The sequence below is a fragment of the Macaca fascicularis genome, chromosome 15, assembly GCF_037993035.2.
Source record: "Macaca fascicularis isolate 582-1 chromosome 15, T2T-MFA8v1.1".
Classification (NCBI taxonomy): domain Eukaryota; kingdom Metazoa; phylum Chordata; class Mammalia; order Primates; family Cercopithecidae; genus Macaca; species Macaca fascicularis.
In genome coordinates, this window is record NC_088389.1 from 48,165,530 (window position 1) to 48,193,092 (window position 27,563).

The window sequence follows — 27,563 nt, forward strand, 5'->3', positions numbered from 1 at the left end:
TGCATAAAGACATTAAAAAAACTACCATAAAACCCAACCAGATGAGAACTCCCAACTGATTCATTTACTTAATATCCTCAAAGAAAACCATTTTCTGTGACAGCTCTGCAGGTGGTAGGCATCACATTTACTCTTCATTCATTCTTTCATGCGATAATTTTTTTGAAACTTTTTTTTGAGCACTTACTATGGACCAGGCCCTGTTTGAGGCCAGGGGTTGGCAAATTATAAGCCCATAGGCCAAATCGGACCCAGCCTTTGTTTTTGTAAATAAAGTTTATTGGAACATGGCCACACTCATTCATTTAAATGTCATGTATGGCTGCTTTGCAGCAGAGCTGAGTGGTTGTAACAGATCATTTGGCCCACAAAGCCAAAACTATCTGGCCATTTATTGAAAAACTTTGCTGACCCTGTTCCAAGTAAAGAGAGGTGACCAACAGAAACAAAGTCCCCATGTGTCTTCAGATGCTCTTAAACAGCAGACTGCACCAGATGAACCCTGTCACTTAGCCTAAGGGGCAGCCCAAGTTTGATCACGGTCTGGGCTGCTGCTGGGGGCTTGCAAGGAACAAGAAAAGGATGACAGGTGTGGAGAGAGACGTGCAAACGGGGTTAGAGGGAGGACATGTTGGGAAATTGGATTAGTGTAGAAACCAACTACAACAGGTGGGCCATGAGGATTCCCACTAAGGGGCACCCAAACCGGTGGTCCAGGTACCAATGCATCAGAATCACCTGGAGACATTATTACAAATGCATGCTACTGGGCCCCACCTGGGAATCGGAATCTGAGTTCCAGAGGTGCGACTAAGCTTCCACTATGTTAACAGGTACCCCCGGGTGATTCTGAAGCACGCTGGAGTTTGAGAGGCACTGGGTTAGTGTTTAGTTTTAGTGAACAGCAGAAGGTGCTCCCAACACAGTTTGGCCTGAAGTCCGCTAGTGGCAGGTGAGAAGGGGAAAGAATCAGGGCACAGACACACAGAGGTAGATGCAGTGAAAAGGCAGTTTATTGTCTATTAATACTGTACAGAGGAACAGAGAGAAGCTACAAGTACAGCATCAGCTGTCGCTGGCAGTGTCTTTTCTGAAGTCAGTTTTTATTTTGTTTTTCATCTGAAGGAAACAGAACAGTCAAAGTACACTTCAGGTTACAAAGTACAGCAGCTAGCCCAGTAAGCTAATTCAGAGTAAGCACGACAGGCTCCCACCCCACCCCCACCAACCAACCACAAATGAAAGTATTTACAGAGACGTCACTCACCCCGAGTGAGATGCTAAAGCTGAAAATTTCACCAACAACCTACATTCACTGAAAAGCTGCATCAGACACAACATTTTCTGGAACCCCTGTATGATTTTGACTCTCCTAAGTCAGGAGCTTGAGAGGAGGAAAGAATGTTCCAGAACCCTGCAAAGAATAGAACTCTTCCCACCTGCCAGAATAGGGTATCACAGAATTGGAGTTGGAGCTACATACAGAATAGTTCGGATCAGGCATTGCCTGGTGGCCTGTGTGTATATCAAGACCTGTCATTGCAAAACTAAGTGACTGGATGTCTCCCTGCCCACTTAATCTCAAAACCGAGAGGTTCCTTAGTAATAAGAGATTAGAGTAAACTGGCTCTCCATTAGCACCTTCAGGCAATTGCATAGTTCTTTCATTTTTGGAGTTGTCTCCATGACAGCAGTGTTCACAGCTGGGCTGGAGTTGGGCCTGTTGGAGAGATTCTGGTGATGAAGGAATTTAAACGATTTGCATGGGAACCAGAGGGGTTATTTCTCTTGAAAAATGGAGTAGATATAACCTTGTCTTGTTAGAAAAAGGGTCTTGATCTCTTGGGTAGTAGAAAAAGGCCTCATCCTGAGGAAGGATGATGCTTGGGAAAAGAGTCTCACAAGAGTGGTGAGTAGTTTCTGAGACATGACAACTCTGTCTGCGAGACAGAGGAGCAGGTGTTGGGGAAGAGCTTCAGAAAACTGAGTGTGATAGGGATGGGACTTCAGGAATTTGACAGAAACTTGGGGGAAAATATTCAGGAACTCTAAAAATTCAGAATCTCCTTTGTGGATAAAGACAATCTTTTCCTGTATCTACTTAACTCTAAAAATACGGTGCAGCCCTGTGTTATGTAGAAGGCCAATAATATCTGATAATTGTTTTTTTGTTTTTTGTTTTTTGTTTTTTGAGACAGAGTCTTGCTCTGTTGCCCAGGCTGGAATGGAGTGGCAAGATCTCGGCCCCCTACAGCCTCCACCTCCTGGGCTCAAGCGATCCTCCTGCCTCAGTCTCACAAGTAGCTGGGACTACAGGTGTGCGCCACCATGCTGGCTGATTTTTGTATTTTTTAGTAGAGACTAAACAACATGGTCTCACCATGTTGCCTAGGCTGGTCTTGAACTTCTGGGCTCACACTATTCTCCTGCCTTGGCCTCCCAGACTGCTGGGATTACAGGCATGAGCCACCACGTCTGGCTCCTGTAAGATTTATGTTGGTGGTTTATCTGCTTATGTATAGACTGAAGATGGTCAGAGGGCTCTGACTCACCGTTTCATATATTTTTCTCAAATGCACCAGAGTGAGTGGTCCCTTAACCTCAAATGTGGCAATTACTCCTTAAATATGTGAAAGATTTAGACTTTGATAGTTTCTGGGCTTTGCTTGCATTTAAAATAGCTATCTCCTTCCCAAAGATTATTATATATTACTAAAGGTATAGCCCACAGAGCTATCAAGTCGTCTATCTAATCTACCTAATGGCAGGTGTAGAAAGCTCGATCTTCCAACCAATGCCTATTTGGAAACACTGGATCTCATGTAATGGCAGTGCAAGGCCAAGTGATAGGCCCTTTGTTCATGCCCCCAAGGCTTGGCCTAGTGCTATAGGACTCCCCAGAATGTTACCTTTAATGGAATGAAGAAATAGCTCAGTCAATCAAGGGTGTTTTCAAACTCAAGCTCCATAATGCATATAGATTTCATTATAAAAATACTATTCCTTAAAAAAATACATAAATGTAAAATATTCCATTTCTACAGCCACTCCTATTCCCACCCATATCATCCTACTCATCTTAGACTATAACGAATGGGCACATTCCTCAGTCATGGCTCAATCATAGAATTTGAGTCCATCTCTCTTGCTTTTTCAAGCAATGCCAGCTGTGCTTAAAAATATGCTCCCAGACCCAGTTGGGTGTCTGCAAGTTTCCTTCTCTCACAGTGGGAAGGACTGTGAGGAGATGACTGCAAGAGGTCATGCGCTCCATGTGGCCTGTCTCCCTGAAAGGCAGGGTGTGATTTTGCAGGCTCGTATGAGAACACAGACACGCGTTCGGTTGGTAGACAGGCAGAAGTAAATCCCAACCTATGCCCACTTTAGCCCCTTTGGACCACACCTGCAAGGTTCTGCCTCAATGCTCCTGTAATGAAACTCACAGCTCTGAAAAAGGCTGGGTAGGAGTGGGGAAGAGAATGTTGTGTTAATACAGCTTTGGAATACAACCTGCGTTTTTTTTTAAAGGACAGAAAAGAAGAACATAAACAGTGATGCTAAGGCAAACTGTCAAATGGCACATCAGTACTATTTTTTTGTCATTCATTTTGTTAACATCACAAGGCAGATACATTCTGTAAACATATATACCATACAGTACATTAACCATAGGAAAATAAAAAGAAAGCCACCCTGTAATTCTTTTCTTTCTGTATTTCTATTCTTTCACTCCAGAAGGACTGTCTGAAGTCTAGGGAGAATTTTATGATTTGTGAGATATACTTTTTATTTAATTTTTTTGTAAAAATGCAGTGACTTGCAAAAAATAGCCCCAGGTGATTATGAAGAGGCAATATGAGGAGAAGACAACCCTTTATACCTCAACCTGTAAAAACTTAGAAAACAGACACAAAATAGAAAAAGTCATTAATTTCAGAAAACATCTTGTTTTCCTGCTTAGTAAAAGAGAACATTGAAAAATTATTTTTATAAAAGTTAAGGCTGTCCAGATCTTTGATGCAGAAAGTCTGCAGTCCCCAAAATTACATATTATATTTTCATATTGAAAGCAAGTTCTTTCGTGCGACAGTTCCGACCTTCTTATGGTAGACTAGAAGGGAGAGGGGAAGCAGAGGCTTACTTAAGTTATATAAAAATTATGCGGGGAGCGCTGGTCTAAGGAGCCCTGGTAAAATTCCCCTTTGCGACTTTCAGGATGTAGTCTTTATTCTATACCTTTCTACATTCAAACAATCAGTATTTTGGTTTTTGTTGAAATGGGAATTTTATTAAGAAGTTTGCTGAAGCTATGAAAACACAGATACATATCTGCATTGTGCTCCTAATAAACGACTTTTCTTTTTCCCTAGAAAATGCAGGAAAGTTTTCCTGGTAATACCAGAAGAAGGCCTTTGTGAAGTGAACTGGTGGTAGCAGGAATCAAACATCCCATCTTCCTCATTACTTGTTTTATTATATAAATAACTCTGTGCTCTTGCTGTGTTGTACTATCCAATAGAACAAAGGATGTTTTCAGGTTCTATCCTAATCACTGGAGTTCTATACACCTTGATTAAGAAATTGAGGAGCACCCGAAAGATTGTGTATTTATGAAGTTTCTGAAACACCTATGTCTTACATATGCCGAGAATCTATGGTTTCAGTAGCAAATGTGCATATGGCAAAAATACAATGTGAAATGGCTCACTTTGGAATGATTTTTGTTGTAAACTAATATTGCAGGAGATGAGATTATTTCTTCCAGGAAAGGACCTGTTAGTGAGTAAAACTCTCCAGTGGGTCCAGGGATGAACAGAGATAACTGAGCTTCTAGATTTCAAGTCAATAATAAAAAGTCCTTGATGCTTATTCTGTCTATGTCCATCTGCGTTTTATATTGACAGGGCTAATATTTCTTACAAAGGAAGACCTGGTATAGTAGTTAGATTTTGTCTCTATGACCATGTTCCCTCCCTCCTCTTTTGCTACCATTGGTTCAACTGGCATTAAATAAATGGTAATTTTCAAGGGTGTGCAGTGGTCCCTTGAAATGAAATTCTGCAGGAAGTAAAGAGAAATAGTCTGTTTTTACACTTGGCCTCAACATTTTGCTCCAGAGATGATATTGTATCTCTAGGAAACTCTCTTTATATACTTCCCCTCCTTTTATAAAAACTTGACCCTAACCAAAACAAAATATTCTACTTGCTTATAGATAAAATACATTTATCAGCAGGAAATTAAATGGAATAGGTAGACATTTTAAGCAAATACATGTCTATTAACATTTCAGAAAGGAACCAAATCAAATTAATAGAATTTGAGTTTCCCGAAAGTTTTGAATAATTCTAAGATTGCTCAGAAGGCTCAAGGAAACTGTGTTTTAGGTTTGGCCATAAGGGCATTCCCTACCTTCTCTTCCTCCCTATCACCAATATTAAATGATGTCACTAGACATTGTCAAATCAGTTTTAGAGGCAATTATTATTTTTTTGCTTATGTAAGGAAAATAATACGGGTAAAAGAGACACAAGCTGAAAAAATTCCCCTTAGTTTGTCTTATTGCACACTAAAAGAAAGAAAATATTTTTAAGAAGTTAAGAATAGAGAAGTCATTAAGATTTTTCAAGATATGTAGAATTAATCTTTATCATTTTAACCATTAAAGAATCTTTCATTAAATGCCATTGAAAATCTATTTATATACAAATGAGATACCCCTCCTTTTTTTTTTTCTCCTCCTTCTATTTAAAGGGAACTGATTATTTATTTATTTGTTTGTTTATTTTTTGAGAAGGAGTTTCGCTCTTGTTGCCCAGGATGGAGTGCAATGGCACATCTCGGCTCATCGCAACCTCTGCCTCCCAGATTCAAGCGATTCTCCTGCCTCAGCCTCCCAAGTAGCTGGGATTACAAGCATGCACCATCACGCCTGGCTAATTTTGTATTTTGTATTTTTATTTTTTTTTTTAAGTAGAGACGGGGTTTTTCCATGTTGGTCAGGCTGGTCTCGAACTCCCAACCTCAGGTGATCCATCCGCCTCGGCCTCCCAAAGTGCTGAAATTACAGGTGTAAGCCACTGCACCCGGCCTGATTATATGATTTTAAAGGAAAGCCCAACTAAACATTAGCTCAAAAAAGATCGTGGTTTTGCAGTTTCATTACTGATTTTTTCATCAGTCTGGTTATGTAACCAAATACCCTGCATTTTTGGAGAGTGTGATACCACACATAATAAAATTTATAGAGAGAATGCCAACGGCAGCAGGAAAGGCAGCATGTTCACAATCACAGCTCCATGTACACTATCATCACGAAGGGTAGTTACTTGCTGCTATAGGTGAGATTTTAGGTCTCATCCCGTAGAAGTACTGGCTAAGCCTGAATCCCCCATTATGACAGGAAAATGATGGGATATATGCAAATATATATGCCATATTCAAACACACCTTCATTTACTGTGGCTACAAATAGCTTGAATAAAGGTAACACATCTTACTTCAAAGTCCATTAAATCATAAGCTTTACTAATAAAAGTATAGAGAGAACTCGAATTCATATAATTTGCTAATCATTATCCCCCCATAATAGTAATTAGTGAAGAGAATACAGATAATCATTAATCTTTTAGTTCTTGTGTGTAGTGTTGTAGTAAGATGGGCAGAACATTTTCTTTATGAATAACTAGTTCACTTAGGCAAGGGTAGGTCCCTTCAGGGAATCATCTGTTCTGGAAGATTGATTCTGTTTATCAACCAGCAAGCTCAAGGGTTCTACATTCTACCATTTCACTCACTAACTGTGCTTACATTTTTAAAACTCACATTGAATAGCTTGAATCCCCAAGTGAGTAAAAAAGATAAGCTATGGTAAACTTTTAGATTGTTTCTTTCTTAAGTAAATCATTAAAATAACAGATTGTCCAAGACATTGAAACTGTGTTCTCCCTCTATGTAAACAGGTTTATCTGCAGGCCATTTTATGTGATGTCTAAATGATGCTTCAACGACCATGTACTCAGGAAAATGAAGCTGAGAGTAGCGCAATTTATAGGCATCCAAACCAGGTTTCTCGATAAAAGAGCAGTTTTATTCCATTGCAGCTGTTTTGATGAACTTGAGATTTAGAGATATTTCCCTCAGTTATTCAAAACCAAGCCTTGGATGAAATAATCTTCAACAGCAGAACTTAGCTCCTTTATTTTTCTCTTCTTTAACTTTTTCTGTTTACATATAGGTGTAAACAAAATGAGTATAATAAAGCGACCCATTTTGTGCTCATTAAAATGCAATTATTTCAGAAAATTAACTTTGAAAAGTAAAAACTGATGTTTTTACCTTTCCTATTGAAGTAAATATAATTTCAAGCCAGGAAATTTAAAAAATATATATATTTAGCACTGAGTAAGCGAAATAGGTCAAATTAGACAGCTTCTATAATAAAATTCTCTCAAGACTATCTTATTTTTTTCTGATCTACTTTCCACAGAAGTTAGACTTGATGTAGTATATCATATGTTTTTTCAAAACTATATACTATGGGACATAACTTTATGAATAATTCATAACAATGCTATAAATGTTTGGGCAAATAAAGTTAAGATAACTCTTATTAAAACCAGTTATGTTATATCTTTATTTCATTACTATATTATTGTTACTTTATTAAATTGTTTCCCTTTGGTTTTACTACATTTGTGGCTTTTTGCTTTGGGGGAGTGCTGAGAAGGTATTTCAAAAACTGTTCATTGTGTTCTAGATAAAAAATATTCTTTGCTCTTCTGGAATTTCCAGAAGCTAAAAACAAAAACAATGCCCTAATAAGCTCAGCTATGTGCCACTCAATATTTGTTATGAAATTAAGTGTTTAACATTGAAAAGACAGGTCTTTCCTAATTTTTATAAGTTTTTTAAAGTTTTTTTTTTTTTTTTTTGAAGGGCAGATAAACCTACAAGTTGAAGTTACCTAAAACATTTTCTTTCTCATGGGGCCAGAAAGAAAAGAGTACAGATGCAAGGCTTTGTAATCAACCGGGCATGAGATGAACAGTTAATGCATTACAGCACCATCCATGATGAAGTGGGAGCATCATGGCAACCACTGTATGTTGGAAAGACTGTTTTAAAAATATGGTCACTGCAAAGATACTTCTCAAGATGATCCCCTCATTGAAAATAGATTAACATGACAAGAAAATGTCCATGAAAAAAGAAACAATATAAAAATTTACATTTTTTTAAGAGAATAGAAACAAGGCTTGTGAATTTGCCTAAGTTTGGAGATCAATTGCTACTGATGCTTCAAACAATGTTTGTTTCATGTCCTTAGAAATTTTTAAATGGTGCTTCTTATATAAAGGGTTCATCGGTTAAACCATAGAAAGAGAGACAACCGCTGATGGGCAGGTTATGGAATCAGTCCCTACATTTCAGCTGTGACAAGCTCTGGGTTCTTCTACATCGACTTCATTTCAGTTTTAACAGAAAGAAAGTCACGAATGCACAATACTGTAATCTGGAAGCTTATGTAAGGCAGCAAAAAGCATCACCCTAGATCAGACAGACTAAGTAAGGTCCACTTTTGGCTACACTAGCAACCGGCTAGAGCCAACAGCATTTTGCCACACAAGATATAAAAACAAAGATCCACAGCAAAGGAGGCAAGTGAGAAACCAGGGACATGGCAGTGTGTGACTACGTTACAGGAACACACTACAAAATGAAACCCCCAGTGCCAATGGGTTCAATTCCAGTCAAGTGAGTTAAGGCTACCATATCACTGGCTGATACGAAGAGTCCATTCCAATCGAGCAGGAAGGAAGTGATTCACTCTTGAAGACACAAGGAAAGGTTTAGAGGAAAAGCAAGTTCTTGGAGAGAATGAAGCACACACATGCACGTTGTCTCTCAGGTGAGGAAAAGGAAAAAAATGAGAGAGATCAAAGCAATCCAACTGCAAGGCAAGGCAGGTGTTTGCTTCCAGTTCACAGTATTGCAGTTAGTGGTACAGTGAGGTCTACGTGAGTGATGGAGAGTACAGGCTGCCCAGAAGAAAGGAGAAGAAAGAAGTGGTCACATGACAACACAGCATTGACAGCGCTTTTTCTTTTGGGTACCTGGGGCTGGCTCTGTGGCTAGGCTCTCTTCCTTCCCTTCTGGGGATGAGGGCTCTGTGGTGTCTGAGACTGGCCTCCCGGACACAAGCTCAGCCGCGTTCCCGTCAATAGTGGACACGTCCGTCACTGTCTTCTCCCTCAATGACTTCTCATCATCTTCATCAATGAGGACCAATTCTGCCTTGATGGTTTCATCATAGCCTAGCACCTTTTTTGTCTCCTCTTCATCCTCGATATTTTGGTAGCCCATAAAAATCATGGTGACTGGCTGATCCAAGTTTGCATCTGGCCCTGCAGCGGTGGGGGCTTGGGCCTGCTGCCCTGGGTTCCCAGAAGAATGGTCTTTCCTAGACTTATGTACCATTTCTAACTTGGCTTCTTTGCAGAGCATGTGTTCCTTGGGATGGCTGAGACTCCCATCTGCAATCACAGTCCTTTCGGACACGTGCCCTGCTCCTAAGCTTGATTGTCCAGCCTTCTGAATAAGCTCTTCTACATCCTTTGCGCTTAATTTGTGCACTCCATTTTCTACTACGGTGCCTCCTGAGTGCACCTCATACACTACTTTGGTACCATCATCATAGACTTTGACTCCTTTCTGATGAACCCCCTCTGGGCCAATGGTAGATGTAGAGAGAATCTTGGTCTCTCCTGTTTGTTTGTCTTTCTCCACATTAATTTCCATGGCGTACACAGCTTGAATGAAAACAAGAGAAAGGAAGTGCATGTTACAACAAAAAAAGCCAGTGAATGGTTAATTGCCAAACAGACAAAAAAAAAAGATTTTGTGCCCTTTCTATTCTAACTGCCAAGCATCTTGAGTGTTAGAGTGAGGTGCGCACTGTAAACAAAGGTGGTTATATCTGTATTTTAACACAGCAGTTTAATGCACTGGGAAGACAGATGCACAGTTGCTATATCTCAATGGCACTCACACATTTAAGGAAGATCTGCTAAAATAAGGGCACAAGAGACTTTAGATCTTGGTGTGAAGAATTTCAGGGAGGCTGGCAACATGCAAATTACCTTGATTGAGGCCTTCCCCAGCTGACAGACAATTTACAAACCCTTGGTTTAAATGTGTTCCACTTCCAAAATTTTAAATAAATAAAAAAACCTCTTTCATCAAGTGTTTTCATTTTCTCTACATTTCCACAAAGGTTTTTCAAGGTGGGAAATGGCTATCCTCCACTGTACTATACAATAGAATATTTTCAACAATTGAAAAGGCATGAGAGCATTCATATTATGTGCCCGGTGAGTACTTCAGTCACTAAGCTAGGTACCTAACATAAGAACTAAGAAAAGCACAAGACAGAAGTAACATCACAATAGGACACTGGAATTTGAAGACAATGATCGCAGAAGGCCTCTTTCATCTTCCATGCACAGAGTGCCAAGTCCTGCTGCCTATAATAGCTTTCCCATATGTTGTCTTCTTTTTGTTCCATTGCTACTACTCAATGTAAGACATTCAATTCCTCTTCCCTAGATTGTTGGAAGAACTTCCTACCTGGTCTCCCCCTCACCTTGCCCCTGCCTCTCAGTCTTGTATCCTTTTTAATTCATCCCAAATCTTGCTGCCAGTCTGGGGTTGCTAAGGACAGCTCTTTCCTGTCCTATAGACTCTTGTGACACCTCATACTTCCAAATTGGTTTCTCATAGGCTTCCCGGATGGGAAGAAACTGTGCACCAGGCCCACAGAGCCACCAGGCTCCAAGTGCCCTTTATCTGGATGTGCCATGAACCCATCAAACTCAGCAGCTTCCAAACTGACTCCAGCTTCTTCTGTCAAAACTATTCCACAGTCTCCGTGCCAAATAACAGCAGCACTGCTACCTAGTCTCTCAAGCCAGAGGCCTGAGAATCACGTCTGACTTGTTCTTTTCTTCCTACTTTCTTACAGCCAAACACTCACTGACAGTAAATAATTCTACTTCAGATATATCTCATCCATCTCCTCACCACCATTTCTATCACCAAGGCCTTAGTTCAGGCTCTCCTCTGCTCTCCGCACAACAGCCTTGTTTTTTATTTCACCTAACACTTCTGTCTTCTTGCTCTAGTCCAGGAGACTGCAAACTGTGGCCAGAGGGCCAAAGACAGCCTGACCCTGTTTCTGTATGGCCAGAGGAGCTAAGAGTGGTTTTACATTTGTAAAGGGTTGTGTTTATTTAAAAAAAAAAAAAAAAAAAAAAAAAAAGAAGGAGGAGGAGAAAAGGAGGAAAAGATGGAGGAAGGAAAGAGAAAAGAGAAAGAAAACAATGAATGTGCGACAAAGACTATATGGTCCACAAAGTCTAAAATAGTTAAAATCTGGCCATTTATACAAAAATTTTGCCGACCCCTGACAGCCTGTGCTCCATCCTGCCCACAGTTACTTGAGTCATAAACCCTTTGTTGGTTTCTTCTGTCTTTAGAAAATAAACACCAAACTCCCCATCATGGCATATAGTTCCCTTCAGGATGTGTCTGCAACCTTCCTTTCTAGTCTTGTCTTGCGGGCTCTCTCATTCTTAACACATTGTGGCCATAACAACTTCTCACTATTCCCAGGACACTCAACTTCCTCCCACGGCTGCTCATTCGTGTGTCTGCTGTCCCTCTGCCTAGATAGCCTCCTGTTGCTCCTCTAGACTCCTAGAGATCTAGCCCGTGTCTGCTTATCATTGTCTTGAGTCCCCACCTCTTTCTGAATAAGTTCCCTGTGTTAAGAAGATCCAAACTCTCTTTTCAACCATATGTTCTAGTGCTCGTTTTCCCTTTAGCACAACCAAATAACACCATCCCAGACTTAAATATCTCCTGCTTTTGTTAAGATTCCCTTCTCCTGAAATGCCTTTGTTTTGAGTTTCTACATATCCAAATATAACCCATTGATTAACGCCAAGGTCAACTGCCTCCTCTTCCATACACTTTCTTTGATCCTGCCATCTCTAAGTCATCCTTCTCTTCTTAAAATTTTCTTTTTTTTTTTTTTTTTTTTGAGACGGAGTCTCGCTCTGTCGCCCAGGCTGGAGTGCAGTGGCGCGATCTCGGCTCACTGCAAGCTCCACCTCCCGGGTTCACGCCATTCTCCCGCCTCAGCCTCCGAGTAGCTGGGACTACAGGCGCCCGCCACCACGCCCGGCTAGTTTTTTTTTGTATTTTTAGTAGAGACGGAGTTTCACCATGTTAGCCAGGATGGTCTCGATCTCCTGACCTCGTGATCCACCCGCCTCAGCCTCCCAAAGTGCTGGGATTACAGGCTTGAGCCACCGCGCCCGGCCCTCTTCTTAAAATTTTCTCAATACTTTTTCTAAACTTCTCTGAAGGCTCTTAACAATTACCACTCAGCTGTATAATTATTTGTGGGAATGTTTCATCAGCTTCATAGATTTTTAGGATCTTTTGAGGGTTAGTTTCTTGCCCAACACCTATCCATGACGCCCCCTCCCTGTCAGCACCTACCTTAGAGCCATTTGTATAGTAGGTACCTAATATACACATCTGTGAAACAAAGGCTAATAATTCAAGAGTCTAATATGATTGTTGTAATCTAGTAACAAATAGTTGGTATAATATGACACCAATGAAACGGTACACACAGTAATTAATGTTTGAACTTGTTTGAAATAATAACAGTGATGATATTGTTCCATCTGCTTGCATAATAAGATACAATCTGTTCCTGGTTAACACTTAACTAAAAAGATTATTAAACAAAATCCCATAGTTGGTTTTCATCAGATCCATTTTGAAAGTTTCACTTGTTCAGCGTAAAGATCTCAAGTTTCTTCAAGTGACTCAATGGGAGGCCAACCAATATTTGTCATAGAGGTGCATGGGCACACACAATGACAGTGTATCCAAATAAACATTTATCTCAGTTAGTTCCTGATTTCTCACAAAATGTGCCATCAGAGGAATAGAATAGGTATTTAAAATTTGCATGGACTCCAAAAGCCTGTTCTCAAAATATTACACTTATTTTAAAAAGCACAGTCTGGGATTCGAATATTATATCTTATCACTATGAACAAACACTCGTGGGACATAGTTATAAATAAGGAAAGTAATAATTGTTAGTTTGTAGGTACAATAATTATTCTGCAAACATTCAGTAATCTGTGATCAAATCCACACATTGGCCTGCAATCAATACAGAATATAGAACAAAATATTTCTATTTTTATATCTATATGTGATAGGATAAAAATACAAATTATTACCAAGGGGATGTTTACAGATGTCCCTATCCCTCTGCCCACCCAATGAGAATGCTGGGATCATTGTTGGTCCAATTTTCTCTCATTTTAATCTTTGCCTGTTCTAGAATCAGAGACTGGAAGAAAGGAGAGAGGATGATGAAAAGTTCTTTGCTGGAAAGGTTAAGTACATCCACATATACACTGATGAGAAAGGAGTTTCGTGGGAGAGAGAGTAAAAACTGTGAAATACGGATAGAGAAGGAGTATTTTGTGGTGGTAAATGATGTTTTAGAGCAGGTGATATGTGGAGGAAAGAAAAGCGAATATGAGAAGTATTGCCTAGTGGAGATATAAATTAGGTCCTATTTATTTATTTATTTATTTATTATTTTTTGAGACAAAGTCTTACTCTGTCACCCAGGCTGAAGTGCAGTGGTGCGACCTTGGCTCACTGCAACCTCTGCCTCCCGGGTTCAAGCGATTCTCCTGCCTCAGCCTCCCACATAGCTGGGATTACAGGTATATGCCACCATGCCTGGCTAATTTTTGTATTTTTAGTAGAGATGGGGTTTCACCATGTTGACCAGGCCAGTCTCAGACTCCTGACCTCAAGTGATCCACCATCCTCAGCCTCCCAAAGTGCTGAGATTACAGGCATGAGCTACTGTACCCAGCCAAGGTCCCTTTTAATATCCTTCAGGAGAAATAGTTAAAGAACAGAACACCTTCTTAATGGTTTTTTGGTGTGTGATTTTAAGCTGTATTTCTTTAAATGTGACATGGCTCTGGGACTGAACCACATGTGACATGGTTTTATTAGGGTTACATATTTATATTTACATGTTGTACACTATTCTTCCAATATTCCTAGAATATGAGCATAGAATATTTTAAGCATTTTTATATAATTTTATAATAAAATAAACTTAGATATGTTATGTCACAAAATGCATATCTATTTTTTTCCTAGATAAAACATAAGGCTTCAGAGGAACCACAAATCACACTTAAGAGTATGATTCTACATTCCTTTCTGCATTCACTCTTTCCTCCAGTAAGGGTAACAAAGGTGAACACTTTGAGAAGCTCTGGCTTAACCCAAAGGCAATATTTAGTCTTCATGGATACATATATGAGAATGTTATCTAGGCCTTTTAGAAAGCCATGCAAGAGGTGTGAATGTTTAAATGTCGTCTTTATGAGTAAGCACTTATATTTTGCTTCAGTTGTCAGCCAATAATATTCAAAAGCATGAACTAGAGTATACATGAACCAGTAGGAAAATAAGACTTACGTTTTCAGTGCAATGTCTTATTTTTGATGCACACAATTTTAAAAACTCTTCTACTTCCTATTGCTGCCAAATGTTTATACCAACAGCCTCTCATGCTTATCATCCCTTCATCTCTAACCACAAAGCACAAAGCATACTCTCTAACCTGCTCTGTCTTCCCTCCAGCTTCTCCATGTCAGAGGTACACTACAATTTGTATAATGATGAGGGTCAAAGGGCTGGGTGCCTTTGTTCATCTTATTAAAAAAATGAGGAGGGAGTGCTGTGGAGGGTTGAGGGAGCCCTGAAAGAAATCTTGAAACATACATGGACATACAGAAAAGTATTTGAAGGAAAGCTCTTGAAATATTCCAGGATGAAGGACCTGGAGAAGGAGGACAAGAAATAGAAGACAATTCAATGGAAGTTTCACTGACAGGCTGGCTGAAACCTGGAAGTATGCTTTTATTAAATTATGTATTTAATTATTGATTTCCAAACCTTATATATTGATGACAATGAGCTTGGAGTATATAAAACACTTTTGCTACTCCTTCCAAGAAGCCAGTGAGACAGCTGAGTAATATGCTCTTTTTAAAAATTATTTTATTTTATTTTAATATGCCCTTTTTATTAAAGAGAATAAGAACCAATGTTGCTAGCTTCTTCAAAGGGATACAGATGAATGACTGCATGGATACTTTGATTTTGGGCCTCCTCATTTGGTTTTCTTGGTTCTTGCTCCCTAATAATTCTTTCATCAGTAGGGAAATGCCCTGAAGGAGTACAGACATTAAGTGGAGGTTGAGAATTCCAGTCTCTAGGTTCTGAAAACACCCAGGTGCGGAGTGGAGTGTGAGGACTCTGGGGAAGGTGCCCACCTAAAAACCAAGGTGGGAGTTTTGAGCAGAGAAGCGATTGCTCTGCAGGGCCCAGACAGATGGGTCTGAGGAGCACAGAATGTTTGGTTCTGATTCAGATTTATCCCCCTGGCCCTACACATGACCGTGTTGCCTGCTGCCTTCACCTTTGGCAGAGAGAAAGCAACGGTAAGGGCTGTAGGGAGCCTAGAGAAGAGGGAACAAGAGTAACAGACACAAGTAAGGCGGGAAGAGCAATGGACATGAATACATTTGAGCATCGGTCCAAGAGTATACAAAACAAGACTATTCCAGGAGGATGGAAAGTTCAATCATTGATTCAGGCTTTTCCCAGCTCAGTTCCTTTCATTCACTGTGATTACGGGAGGAGGAACAGGCTGAGAGCCCATATACAAAATATAAGCACCACATGCTCTGCTGTCATTAGTCAGGGAGATGGGAGGAGGGAGAAAGATAGGATCAGAATTCCTATCCAGATCACACCCCATTTTGGGGCTTCATTTTCTCATTTGTACAATGAAAGGTATCCAACTTTGATATTTTACGGTGCTGTGAACACCCTGCGTGGTTCACCAGTCAGTGATGTGTAAAGTACAGTAGGAAGGAAGCAGATCGTAAGTGTCATCCATGGGGGGTCAGGGTCATCTCAGTTAAAGAAACATCCAGGAGCTGGCATTGCACCTGGCATGTGATAAACAAGCAATACACAAGCTTGACTTGTTAAATGAACATACATATGGGTAGTCTTATCCCTTTGAGCAAATGGTTATACATATACATATGTGTTCACATATTCTCTTTGGGCTGGAAATGTAAAGATGACTATTGTGATGTCAATGACAATAAAAATGAGGAAATTAATTTCGATTGGCTTCTTCCTCTCATCCCAAAGTGCAATCTCTAACTTCAAAAATATAGTTAGATAGAAGAAATAAGTTATAATGTTCAATAGCAGAGTAGGGTGACTAAAGCCAACAATAATTTATTGTCTACTTCAAAATAGCTAGAAGATTTTTGAATGCTCTCAACACAAAGAAATGATAAATGTTTGAGATAATGGATATCCTCACTACCCTTTTTTGATCATTACACATTGTATGAATGTATCAAAATACCACATGTACCCCATAAATATGTACAATTATTATGTATCAATAAAAAACTCCCGCCAAAAAAAACAGTGATCAAAAATGTCTGTGAATCAATTGTTTTTCCAAGACACCTTAGTAGTAACAAAACTAAGTCAGCAAGGTTGTGATGTTGATGGATAATAAAGGAAAGCCAATTTCTTATGTCTGATTTTTCTTCTATTTTTGGTCAAGAAGGAGAGCTTTCAGCCTGTAAAGTGCCGGAAAGAAAGTGGCAGAAAGGGAAGTGAAGCCCAGACGAGCGGAGAATCTTAGAAAATAATAAAGCACTGCAGGGATATAAAGGCTGTCAGTGCTTTGGGATCAGGGTCCCGGTTCTCATGTTGAATTTGTCTCAAGAATCTTGAATACCAGGAAAGCTGCTGGAAGCTGACACTCAAAGGTCTGATTTTCAAAAATGAAAATGAGGGGATTCTAAACTACATAGAAGGAGCTTGACATCAAGGCTAGCTAAATTCTAAAGTTGTGCTTCAAAGAACAGAGATGACCAAGAGCCAGCATGGGCTCATCAAGCAGAAACTATGCAGATTAATCTCATTTTCTTTTTTGTTCAAGGTCTCTGGAAAGAATAGGCAAATTGCATTTGAAAAGATCCAGCGTATTTGGATCATCACAAAATCCCTTATATTCCTGTGGACTACACAGAAATTTGTGCCTTGGGTGTTAAGACAATTAACTTGTTAGTGGTTGCATGATCATACTCCAAAGATGTCGATTTAGGGTTATCAAGGCCCAAGAGATCTCTAATGGTGTGCCACAGGGCTCTGACTTTGGTTCCAACATGCAACATTTTTAGCAGGGAGATGATAAAAAATAATAAAATATTGTTTTTTCAGGTTTGAGGGGGTACTAAACTGAGAAGCAAAGTGAGGCTATGAGGATACCATAATCATGAGCTACAAAGACCCTAACAATAGAGAAGAGGGTTTTCTACTTTCAAAACTTGTTAAGCCCTAGATTCAAGTGAAATCTGATGCGGAAACATGATATGTAAACACAAGGATGGAGGAACTGCGCATGTTTGAAATAGGAGGGAATGTCAGAGCCCTGTCAAATCCCATGACATCACTCCCCTCCCCGACTTCCTGCTGTGGTTCCTCAGTGCCTCCATGAAACCCCGAACATTCCTGAGAGACAACTAACAAGAAGATATTTAATAGTCATAGCAAATCTACAAAGGACAGAAAAGTGCATAGCTCATGCTTAGTTTTGCCTTTTGAGATTAAAAAACGAAAGAATTCTGTAGGTCCTTCTATGTATGAGCAGGTGAAGTAGTATATGTATAACTAGGGGAAACAGACTGAACATTTCAGCTGAAATGATTCAGAAACAACAATGCTATGGATAAAGGGAGCAAGGCTGACGTGGCACACATGAAATGACTTTGAGGCCTTTCAAAACTGAAGCTGAAAGGACGTGTTGCCAGCAAAGTCAGCCACATGGTCTGCAGCGTCATGCTCTATTTTGGGGGTGAGGAGCCTAGCTCAGGAGGCATTGGGTAGCTCTGAGCATGACACATCAAGTAGACTAGCAACCAAGTGAAGAGCGTTCAGATGGGAGGAACAGGAATGCTGGAGAGTGTCTAAAGGCAATCTCATCATCTCAATACCAGCTGGAGAGACTGGGGCTGTGAGCATGAAGGGGATTTAGAGTGAGGATCTGGGAAAAACAGGAAATAACAGTGATTTTCTAACACTTGAAGGGAAATTAGAACTTAGATGTGTTCTGAATAGCTCCAGGGGGCAGGATAAGGAAAAGTGGGTGGAAGATGAAGGCAGACAAATGATAGCTCCATCAGAGGAAGAATTTCCCAATAGTCAGAACCAACTAGAGATGGAATGGGTAACTTGGAGGAAGATTAAGCTTGGATCACAGAGGTGTGTGACTGGGGTTTGAGGACTTCTTCACAGGGCTGCTATGTCAAGGATTCAATGTTTGGATAAAGGATTGGAATAGATGTCTCCTAATTCTGAAAAGTAATGATTCTAAATAAATTCCCATTTATACAGAGTCCCAAACCTTCCAAACTCCAAACAACCAGGATATTTGTTATACTACTTAGTAACGACAAGTGACATTTGTCAAAATGTCCCTGAACTTATATAAATTTCCAAAAGGACATTCCTAAAGCAAGATGGACTGTATCTAGGAGGATTCTAGTGAATTCTCTTGGTTGGTAAGCCACACATGCTCTGTGTAGTCACTGTTAACCACAATTGATCATGAATCTGAACATCCCATTCCCTAAACAGCCTGGACAAAGGAGTTCATCATAACAAATACAATTCCTTCCATAGCTCCACTTATATGTAATCCCACAGTAGATGCATTTACGCAAATTAACTCTTAAGTCATCAACAGAAACATATGTAAACTTACTTTTAAAAAGATTCTGATCACATTATACTTTTACAAATGCATTGGCTTTTAAAATCATTACGTTTTGCAGGATCTTCAAAGATAAAGGGAGCTGGGTTGTGGAAATAATGTGCATTCCTACTTACACAGCACTACAATCACATTCATGTGTTACTCTTGAACTTTAAACTCTTTGACTACCCACACTGCTCAAATTCTTTTTCTCTCTCTTAAAATTATTTCTCATACACTGTCCCTACCCTCCCATGAGCTGATCCATATGTTGGATCATATCCCGTGTCCTTTGAAGTGCAGGAATTTGTGCAGAGGACCTGAGAAGTTGTTTACCCACAGCTATCAGGAATCATCAACACCCAAGTCTCTAATAACTAGAGGGAATGTGTGTGACTCTTAAACACATTTTACCTAAGTTGACCTCAGAAGTGCACCCTGGAGTACTTAAAGAGTTCAATGTTAAAGTGACTGCCAGTGAGTCCTTTGAAGCATAACTGCAGGCTGCAGGTTCCTGTTTATCCATCCTGTCACTGTCCAGGAAGACGTGGAACTGGCTCTGGATTGACCAGATACCACTGACGGTCCCATCCATCTCTAGGACTCTGAGTCTGTACAATTCAGAGGGGAGGGACTTAGTAATCTGCTAAGTTGTTTACTGAGATGCCCAACAGATATTTCAATTAGCCAGTGGACATGACAACTACGTTAATTCTTACTTGACTTTTATTTTATTTTTGTATTAAAATAAGGAGGGATTCTTTGCTTCATAAAATATCCAGGTTGGCCTATATAAAATATTTCCTCTGGCTTAAACATCCATGATTGTTTTAGCTTATAAAATCTGTCATTATGTGATTTATTTTAAACGTACACTTACCTAGAATATGCAAAGCAGAATCTGATACTCATATTTGAATTCACTTATGTTGTAACTAACCATGCAACCTTGGGCAATTCATTTTTCCATTTAACCCCCAGGCCTCAGCACTTCTGTGTAGATCATAAGGGCTGGTATAGAGATTTATTGTTTGCATCCTTCCAGTTCTGATTTCTGAGGCATGTCTGCATTAAGCAGAGCAAAGCATGGTTCTCCCTATACTCAACACTCAGAAGCTGGGAGGAAATGTAATTTACTCATAAATGTATTATTTGTAAAATTTCCAATTGTGAGAAACATTAGCAAGAAACATGTGTTCTTTAAATTGCTTCTTTTCCTCCCAAATATACCACAGTGGCTAAGAAATAACTCCAGAAATGGGAAGACTTAGGAATATATGTATTCATAATATACAAATAGCTCAACTCCCAAAGGATTCTGTAAAGATACCATAGGCTTTGAAAATATTTCCCACCCAGCTTCCATCATGGATGGCTCTCTCAATTTGTATAATTCCAATGAGGAAAATGAAAATCCCTAGAGGCAGAATACAGATGAACTTTGAGAATAAACACAGATAGAAGGACCACAAACACCAAAGAAAGACTCCCCCGAAGTCGGAGGTGAAATGCCATATGATTTCCTCAGAACTCCTTCCCATTTGGTACTCAATTACCCATCTGGGGCCGGTGCCTGCCTTGTGTGGCCACTGTGAAGGCTGCGTCTGAGGCTGGGCTGAGGCTGTCCCCCTATGTAAGGATAGCAGGGCACTAATCTCATTAATAAAGCTCACTGAAATGCAAGCCCCTTGGAACATCCTAGCATCCAAAGGTCCCCAGGACTTACCAGCCGCTCTGCTGGTCCCGTCCTGCCCAGGTGATGGTTCTGCAGTTCGTGAACAGAGGATTGGCAGGTCGGGAAGCTGGGAGGAAATGTAATTTACTGCATCTGGTAGCAGAGAACAGGGAATACAATTAGTCACAGTGTTGGGAGGCCCAATGGGTTCACTGCCGAGACAGCAGCTTGTCTGCCCTACATAATGGACCGCTGAACAGGAGGATCAGGGTAAACAAAGACTAGCATTTGCCCAGTGACTGGTATTCAGCAGAGTAGCTGAGGCAGGAGGGATCCTGGCCAGAGAGCTCAAGCCCCAGGATGGCTCTATGTTTCAGAAGAGTCATCAGAAATCTCTAGATTCTAGGAGGACAATGAGTTCAGGGACGGGGGGAAGATTCAGAGATGGGCTTGTGGGAGCCATTATCAATTTGGTGGGATTGACCAAATAGAAAACATCAAACTAGAAATGTACATTAAACAGTACTGAAAAACAGATCCACTCTCTGAACCGGAAATAAAGCTTTCTGTGTCTGATTATACCAGAAATAAAGCTTTCTGTGTCTGATTATTATGGGGCTCATTCCCTGAACTGGCAATATAGCTTTATGAGCCTGATTCATTCAAAAGACCAACTTTATATGCATTACAACAAATAAACAGACTTCAGAATTGATCTCATGTTTTCAATACTGCAGGTTGGTGTTTCAGATATAAAGTCCTGAGATTCTAAATGACAACACCTCTTGAGCCCACCATTAGCCCAGTTGCAGGGAATGTTGCTGTGCAAAAGAAGGAGCCCATCAGCTTTGCTTGGGCAAATACCTCGACAAGCCTTTTTAGGGAGGTGAGACCCGGGGAGCATGAACATTAGCAAGCATGCCAAGGTATCAGAGGAAAGGAGGAAACACCTGAGGTGAGACAAGACGAATCTGGGTACACCCCAGAGAGAAGTGGGAAAGTGAAAGCAGGAAGATTCCAGAAAGCTGGGCTCCATGAGATGTGATTCCTTCCTTGCATCACGACCATATCACAAAATCCTGGAACGTCCATCAGTCATCGATGGTTACATCTAACTGCTCACCGTATGTCTCTACTGAATATCCCACAATCACCTCAAACTCAACATGTGCAAAATGGACCTTGTATCTCTGCTCAACTGCTGCTTCTCCTGTCCTCTATCTTGGCTCATGAGCACCACAGTTCACCTGGGATCCTCAGCAGCACCCTTCACTCTTCTCCCTCCTGGTATCCAATCTGTTCCATAGCCTCTGCCTCCTCCGCATTTCTCACCACTGTCCCCTCCTCTGCATTCCCACTCATACTGTTTCCGTTCTAGCAGCTTTCTTTTTCTTTTTCTTTTTTTTTTTTTTTTTGAGACAGAGTCTTGCTCTGTCGCCCAGGCTGGAGTGCAGTGGCACGATCTCGGCTCACTGCAAGCTCCGCCTCCCGGGTTCACGCCATTCTCCTGCCTCAGCCTCCCGAGTAGCTGGGACTACAGGCGCCCACAACCGCGCCCGGCTGATTTTTTGTATTTTTAGTAGAGACGGGGTTTCACCGTGGTCTCGATCTCCTGACCTTGTGATCCGCCCGCCTCGGCCTCCCAAAGTGCTGGGATTACAGGCGTGAACCACCGCGCCCGGCGCAGCTTTCTTTTTCATTTCTTGCTGAAGAGGATTGCAAACAGACACTGGACTAGGCTTAGTTCACTTCTAGACCAACCAGACCTTTTGCTGACTTGCAAGTGACTCTGAACAGTCCAGAATGTATTGACATCAGATCATTATGTTCATAGGCAAAGGTAGAGTATCTCTAAGAAAATAGATTTTTTGCTGGGCGCGGTGGCTCATGCCTGTAATCCAATCCCATCACTTTGGAAGGCCAAGGCAGGTGGATCACCTGAAGTCAGGAGTTCAAGACCATACTGGCCAACACAGCAAAACCCCGTCTCTACTAAAAATACAAAAATTAGCTGGGCACGGTGGCACACGCCTGTAGTCCCAGCTACTAGAGGGGCTGAGGCAGGAGGATCACTTGAACCCAGGAGGCAGAGGTTGCAGTGAGCCAAGATTGTGCCGCTGCACTCCAGCCTGGGCAACAGAGTAAGACTCTGTTTCAAAAAAAAAAAGAGATTTTTCCATATTAGCCATCTGGGGAGAAGGAATGAGAAAGGAAGATTAGGATGGCAGGACTTAGGGTGGAATGAGGCTCAAGTTGCTTTCCATCTCAGATGCTTTGTATGTGTTGGAGCTTGGATCTCGGATAAGGCAGACATGGTTGAAGGCCCCCCTCACTGCAAGGAAGGAAACGGAGCCTTTGAGATGATGGTAGGCTGGGAGATGGCTGGAAAGCAGCCTGCAGAGACCCCCTGAAGATGGTTTTGCATTTGAGTCAGGGGCTGTGAGTGTAGCCACATGTCTGAAGTTGCGCATTATTCTCCATGTTGAACTGCACCTCCATGATTCTCTCTTTTTTTTTTTGAGACAGAGTCTCACTGTCACCCAGGCTGGAGTGCACTGGCGCTATCTCGGCTCACTGCAAGTTCCACTTCCCTGGTTCATGCCATTCTCCTGCCTCAGCCTCCCGAGTAGCTGGGACTACAGGCACCTGCCACAATGCCCAGCTAATTTTTTGTATTTTTAGTAGAGACGGGGTTTCACTGTGTTAGCCAGGATGGTCTTGATCTCCTGATCTTGTGATCCGCCTGCCTCGGCCTCCTAAAGTCCTGGGATTACAGGCGTGAGCCACCTCCATGATTCTTAAACTTAGGTCACAGTCTTCTCTTTCCTTTAACTCCCACTGTGGGAGGCTGTGGGAAGGGTCTGTGCCCCAAACCAGCACAAGGCAGAACGAGAAAGAGCAGCAGCTTGAGGCCAGTGGTCCTGAGGGGGTAGGGGCAGGTGGGTAACAACTGTCCGTGGGAAGACCAAAGCAGTAATCTAGGACTACAGGGACAGTTTAGGAAAGGAGGGATGACAAGAGCAGATCTGTAGAACTTCCAAGATTCACTGATAATTTCCAGAAGTCTGTGGAATGGGATCTTGGTGAATTTGACTTTCTGCATTCAAATAAGATAGAGGCTGGAGCCCAAGTGAGATCTCATGGACTGGTCACATGTGTGTCTGCATACTCAATGTTTTAGCAGGAAAAAACAAAACAAAAAACAACTACTTACAGACAAAGAATTTTCCATCTGAAAGAACATGTGATTCCCAGGACTTACGTCTCAGCCTCCTCCAGGAGACAGCTCCCTGCCAGATGGGAGTGGATGATGGAGTTACCTTTGCCAGATGTTTACTGGCTACAATCTTGAAGTCTACGGCACTTGGAGAGTTGGGCTACATGGCTTCTGTTAAGAGATAAGGGAATGGGCTGGGCACAGTAGCTCACACCTGTAATCCCAGCACTTTGGGAGGCCGAGGCAGGCAGACCACTTGAGGTCAGGAGTTTGAGACCAGCACAGCCAACATGGCGAAACCCTGTCTTTGCTGAAATGCAAAAATTTGTCAGGCCTGGTGGTGTGTGCCTGTGGTCCCAGCCACTTGGGAGGCTGAGACAGAATCGCTTGAACCCTGGAGGCGGAGGTTGCAGTGAGCTGAGATCACGCCACTGTACTCCAGCCTGGGTGACAGAGTGAGATCCTGACTCAAAAAAAAAAAAAGAGAGAGAGAGACAAGGGAGTGGAGAATGGGGCATCAGAAAGAGGACAGAGCAGCCCCCTCAATATATCATTAAGTACTAAACCCTAAGGTTTTAGAGACAGGAAGTGTCTGATAGACCAGCACAAAGAGTAACAAACAGGCCTGCCAAACCTTCAATGGGAAAAACTTCTTCAGGTGGCCTCAATCAATAAGCTGCCCTCTTCCTGCCACAGTCAGAATAGTCTTCCACTATTCTCCCTGCTGCCAGAGAAGGTGGAAAGCAGTCACCATAGAGTAGAAATTAAAGATGAGTGCTGCTTCTTAGCTCTAATCCTGCTGAAATATTTACAGTAGCTATGAAGAATCGAAACGGCTAAAGCCAGAGAAACAAGATTGATGAAAACTCTTCTTAAAACGTAACTTAGGCTGGATACTGTGGCTCACGCCTGTAATCCCAGCTACTTGCAGGGCTGAGGCAGGAGAATAGCTTGAACCTGGGAGGTAGAACTTGCAGTGAGCTGAGATTGAGCCACTGCACTCCAGCCTGGGTGACAAGAGTGAAACTCCATCTCAAAACAAACACACACACACATAATTTATAGGCAACTGAAGACTGAGGTTTGCGAATAACCGGTATGAAGGTTTTGATGTGGGAAAGGCTCTAAGCTACCACAGACTGGTATGGGATCGGAAGCTAAGAAGATCAATATCATACACCAAGGACTGAGATAGGCCCAGGACAGACATTTTCCTTTGCCTGTTCTGGCCAAGAGTTTTGCATCACCTCAGTGGGTAAAGAGAAGAATTAGCACCAAAGATATACTATATTCAATTTATAGTTGTACAAGACATTATGCCTAAGACAGTGAAAACAACCCACCCAATAGATGAGGGTTCTGCTATATAACAACAATGTGTATTAGCAGGGGAAGAGAGGGAGTGTCAGAATGTATATGACCAGGAGATTCTACTCACGAGTAGAATAAATTGCTCTTGATTGCCCAGGCTATCAAGTAATCAAAAGCCACTGGTGATCCAGCAGTACGGTATCTCTATTTCCTCTGCCATGCATAGAGGGACACACCTAGAGTACCTGAGATGGGGTCATTACACACACAAACACCAGCAAGTATCTCACAGCACCTCGTAAGTTGGGATGCTTTTGCTGCTTATCTGCAGTGTCTGTATAGTTATGTAATCCTAACCGGACCTGGATTCTGTAATCTGCATGTATCAGAAATTAACAGTGTTTCTTAAGTCTTATCTGCAGTGTCTGTATAGTTATGTAATCCTAACCGGACCTGGATTCTGTAATCTGCATGTATCAGAAATTAACAGTGTTTCTTAAGTCATCATTGTTCTATAATAATATCTTGTTGTTTTTTTGTAGCAAGTTGGTTGATTCTAAGAGGGTCTTGGCAACTCGGGGCCTTGGAATTGAAGAATGAGAAGATAAAGAGACATCCCAAAGTCCCTCAACTGGAATGTGCTTCACCACAGTGTCGCTCTATCTACATCAATCACATTCTGGGATGTATGTGTTCCCACCTTCAAACTTCTTTCTTTGCTAATAGATGTGGTATGATAAAGAGGTCACCCAGGCTTGGTGATAACCACAGATGGCAGGAATTATAATCCAGGGTGACAGGTAAAACCACAGAAACTCTTCCCTGGGCCATTTCCTAAGAAATGAGATCCCTAAGACTTTTGCATCCTCTTAAGCCTGAGCTCACCCATCCTGGAGAATGGAGTCTGCGGGCAACTTTCTCTGCAGGCTCTTTTCAGTTATGACTAGGCTTCTTACCACCTCTACAAACGGCTTAGGTGGATGAGTGAAAATAATGGGAAGCAATGCAGAAGAAAATGAAAGAAGTTTGAGGTAAAAATGAGAGAGGTGGTGAGAGTTTATGATGCGGCTGCATTTTTGCTTCTTAACAAGTCATAGAGTATGACAGGTCTCCATGCCCCACATAGACTTCTCAGGCACATGACATACAGGCTCTTTCCCTTCCCTAGTTATCAGAGAGACATCTAGGGAAATTCCTGATTTGAGAAGGGAAGGGAAAAAAGAAGTGAAAGCGTAAAAGGCCAACATGCACTCTTTGGGTAGGTGTTCATGGGTTAGTGTCCCACACCGCATCCCAGCCCGACATGCACTGTGTTATTGCTAATTGTGTGGCATGTCTCAGGTCTTCCCAGACTCAGGGAAGCCTGCCATCCTCCCCACGTTGTACCCACAATTCCCCACGGCCACTTCCTCAATCTGTGCCCCACCCCCAAAGCACAGAACAAGTGCCCTGACTTGGTCACACCATAGAGACTTCCTAGAACTATGGTAGGTTCGCTTTTCCTGGAGTCCTTGCTGGCTTGGACATGACTTGGCCCTGCCTACTTGCACTCAGCGCATGAAGTTTAATTTAGTACCTTCCTAAAGATCACCTGGGGAGACAAAATCCAGGTCTCCTGCTAGGGAAAAAAAAATTAAAAATCACAGTTTTTTTTTTTTTTTTTTTGCCAAAGTCAGAACTATCCTTCATGCAAATATTTTTGACTAATCCAGAAAAACACTTTTTTTTTTTTTTTTTTTTTTTTTTTTGAGATGGAGGCTCACTCTGTTGCCCAGGCTGGAGTGCAGTGGCATGATCTCCACTCACTGCAAGCTCTGCCTCCCAGGTTCACGCCATTCTTCTGCCTCAGCCTCCCAAGTAGCTGGGACTACAGGCGCCCGCCACCATGCCCGGCTAATTTTTTGTATTTTTAGTAGAGATAGGGTTTCACCGTGTCAGCCAGGATGGTCTCTATCTCCTGACCTTGTGATCCACCCGCTTCGGCCTCCCAAAGTGCTGGGATTACAGGCATGAGTCACTGCGCCTGGCCTGAAAAACACATTTTTTAACTTTTCCCCAAATATTTCCAAATGGCACTGGGAAAACACTGACGCCAATTCTTATCCTGGCTCCTGATCATCTTCCTAGTCTAGAGGCTGAACTTTCTTGTTTGTTTTTAATACAAGACCGTGCTATCACCCAGGCTGGAGTGCACTGGTGTGACCATAGCTCACTGCAGCCTTGAACTTCTGGGCTCAAGGGATCCTCCCACATCAGCCCCCCAAAGTGCTGGGATTATAGACCTGAGCCACCACACCCAGCCCTAGAGTGTGACTTTCTCATAGCCAGGTGAGCAGATAATATCTGGTCTTTCCAACAAGTCCCTGCATTGTAAAGCAGAT

General features: G+C 41.6%; 1 protein-coding gene across 32 annotated transcripts in view; it reads right to left on the reverse strand.

The window, feature by feature from the left end:
• PALM2AKAP2 (PALM2 and AKAP2 fusion) overlaps window positions 1–27,563 on the reverse strand; it is a 523,331-nt gene that overhangs the window by 212,412 nt on the left and 283,356 nt on the right. For 10 of the 32 annotated variants that reach the window (XM_015436870.4, XM_015436869.4, XM_015436868.4 and 7 more), the window contains 2 exons: window positions 20,706–20,807; window positions 9,117–9,812 (listed from right to left, as the gene is read on the reverse strand). The exons of 4 other annotated variants lie outside the window; for them this stretch is intronic. In XM_015436870.4, coding sequence (XP_015292356.3) covers window positions 9,117–9,812; window positions 20,706–20,807 — 798 coding nt within the window. Of the gene's footprint in view, window positions 1–991; window positions 9,813–20,705; window positions 20,808–27,563 lie in introns of those variants that run through there. 18 more of the 32 variants (XM_074016842.1, XM_074016838.1, XM_045373608.3 and 15 more) reach the window with 5 other exon arrangements.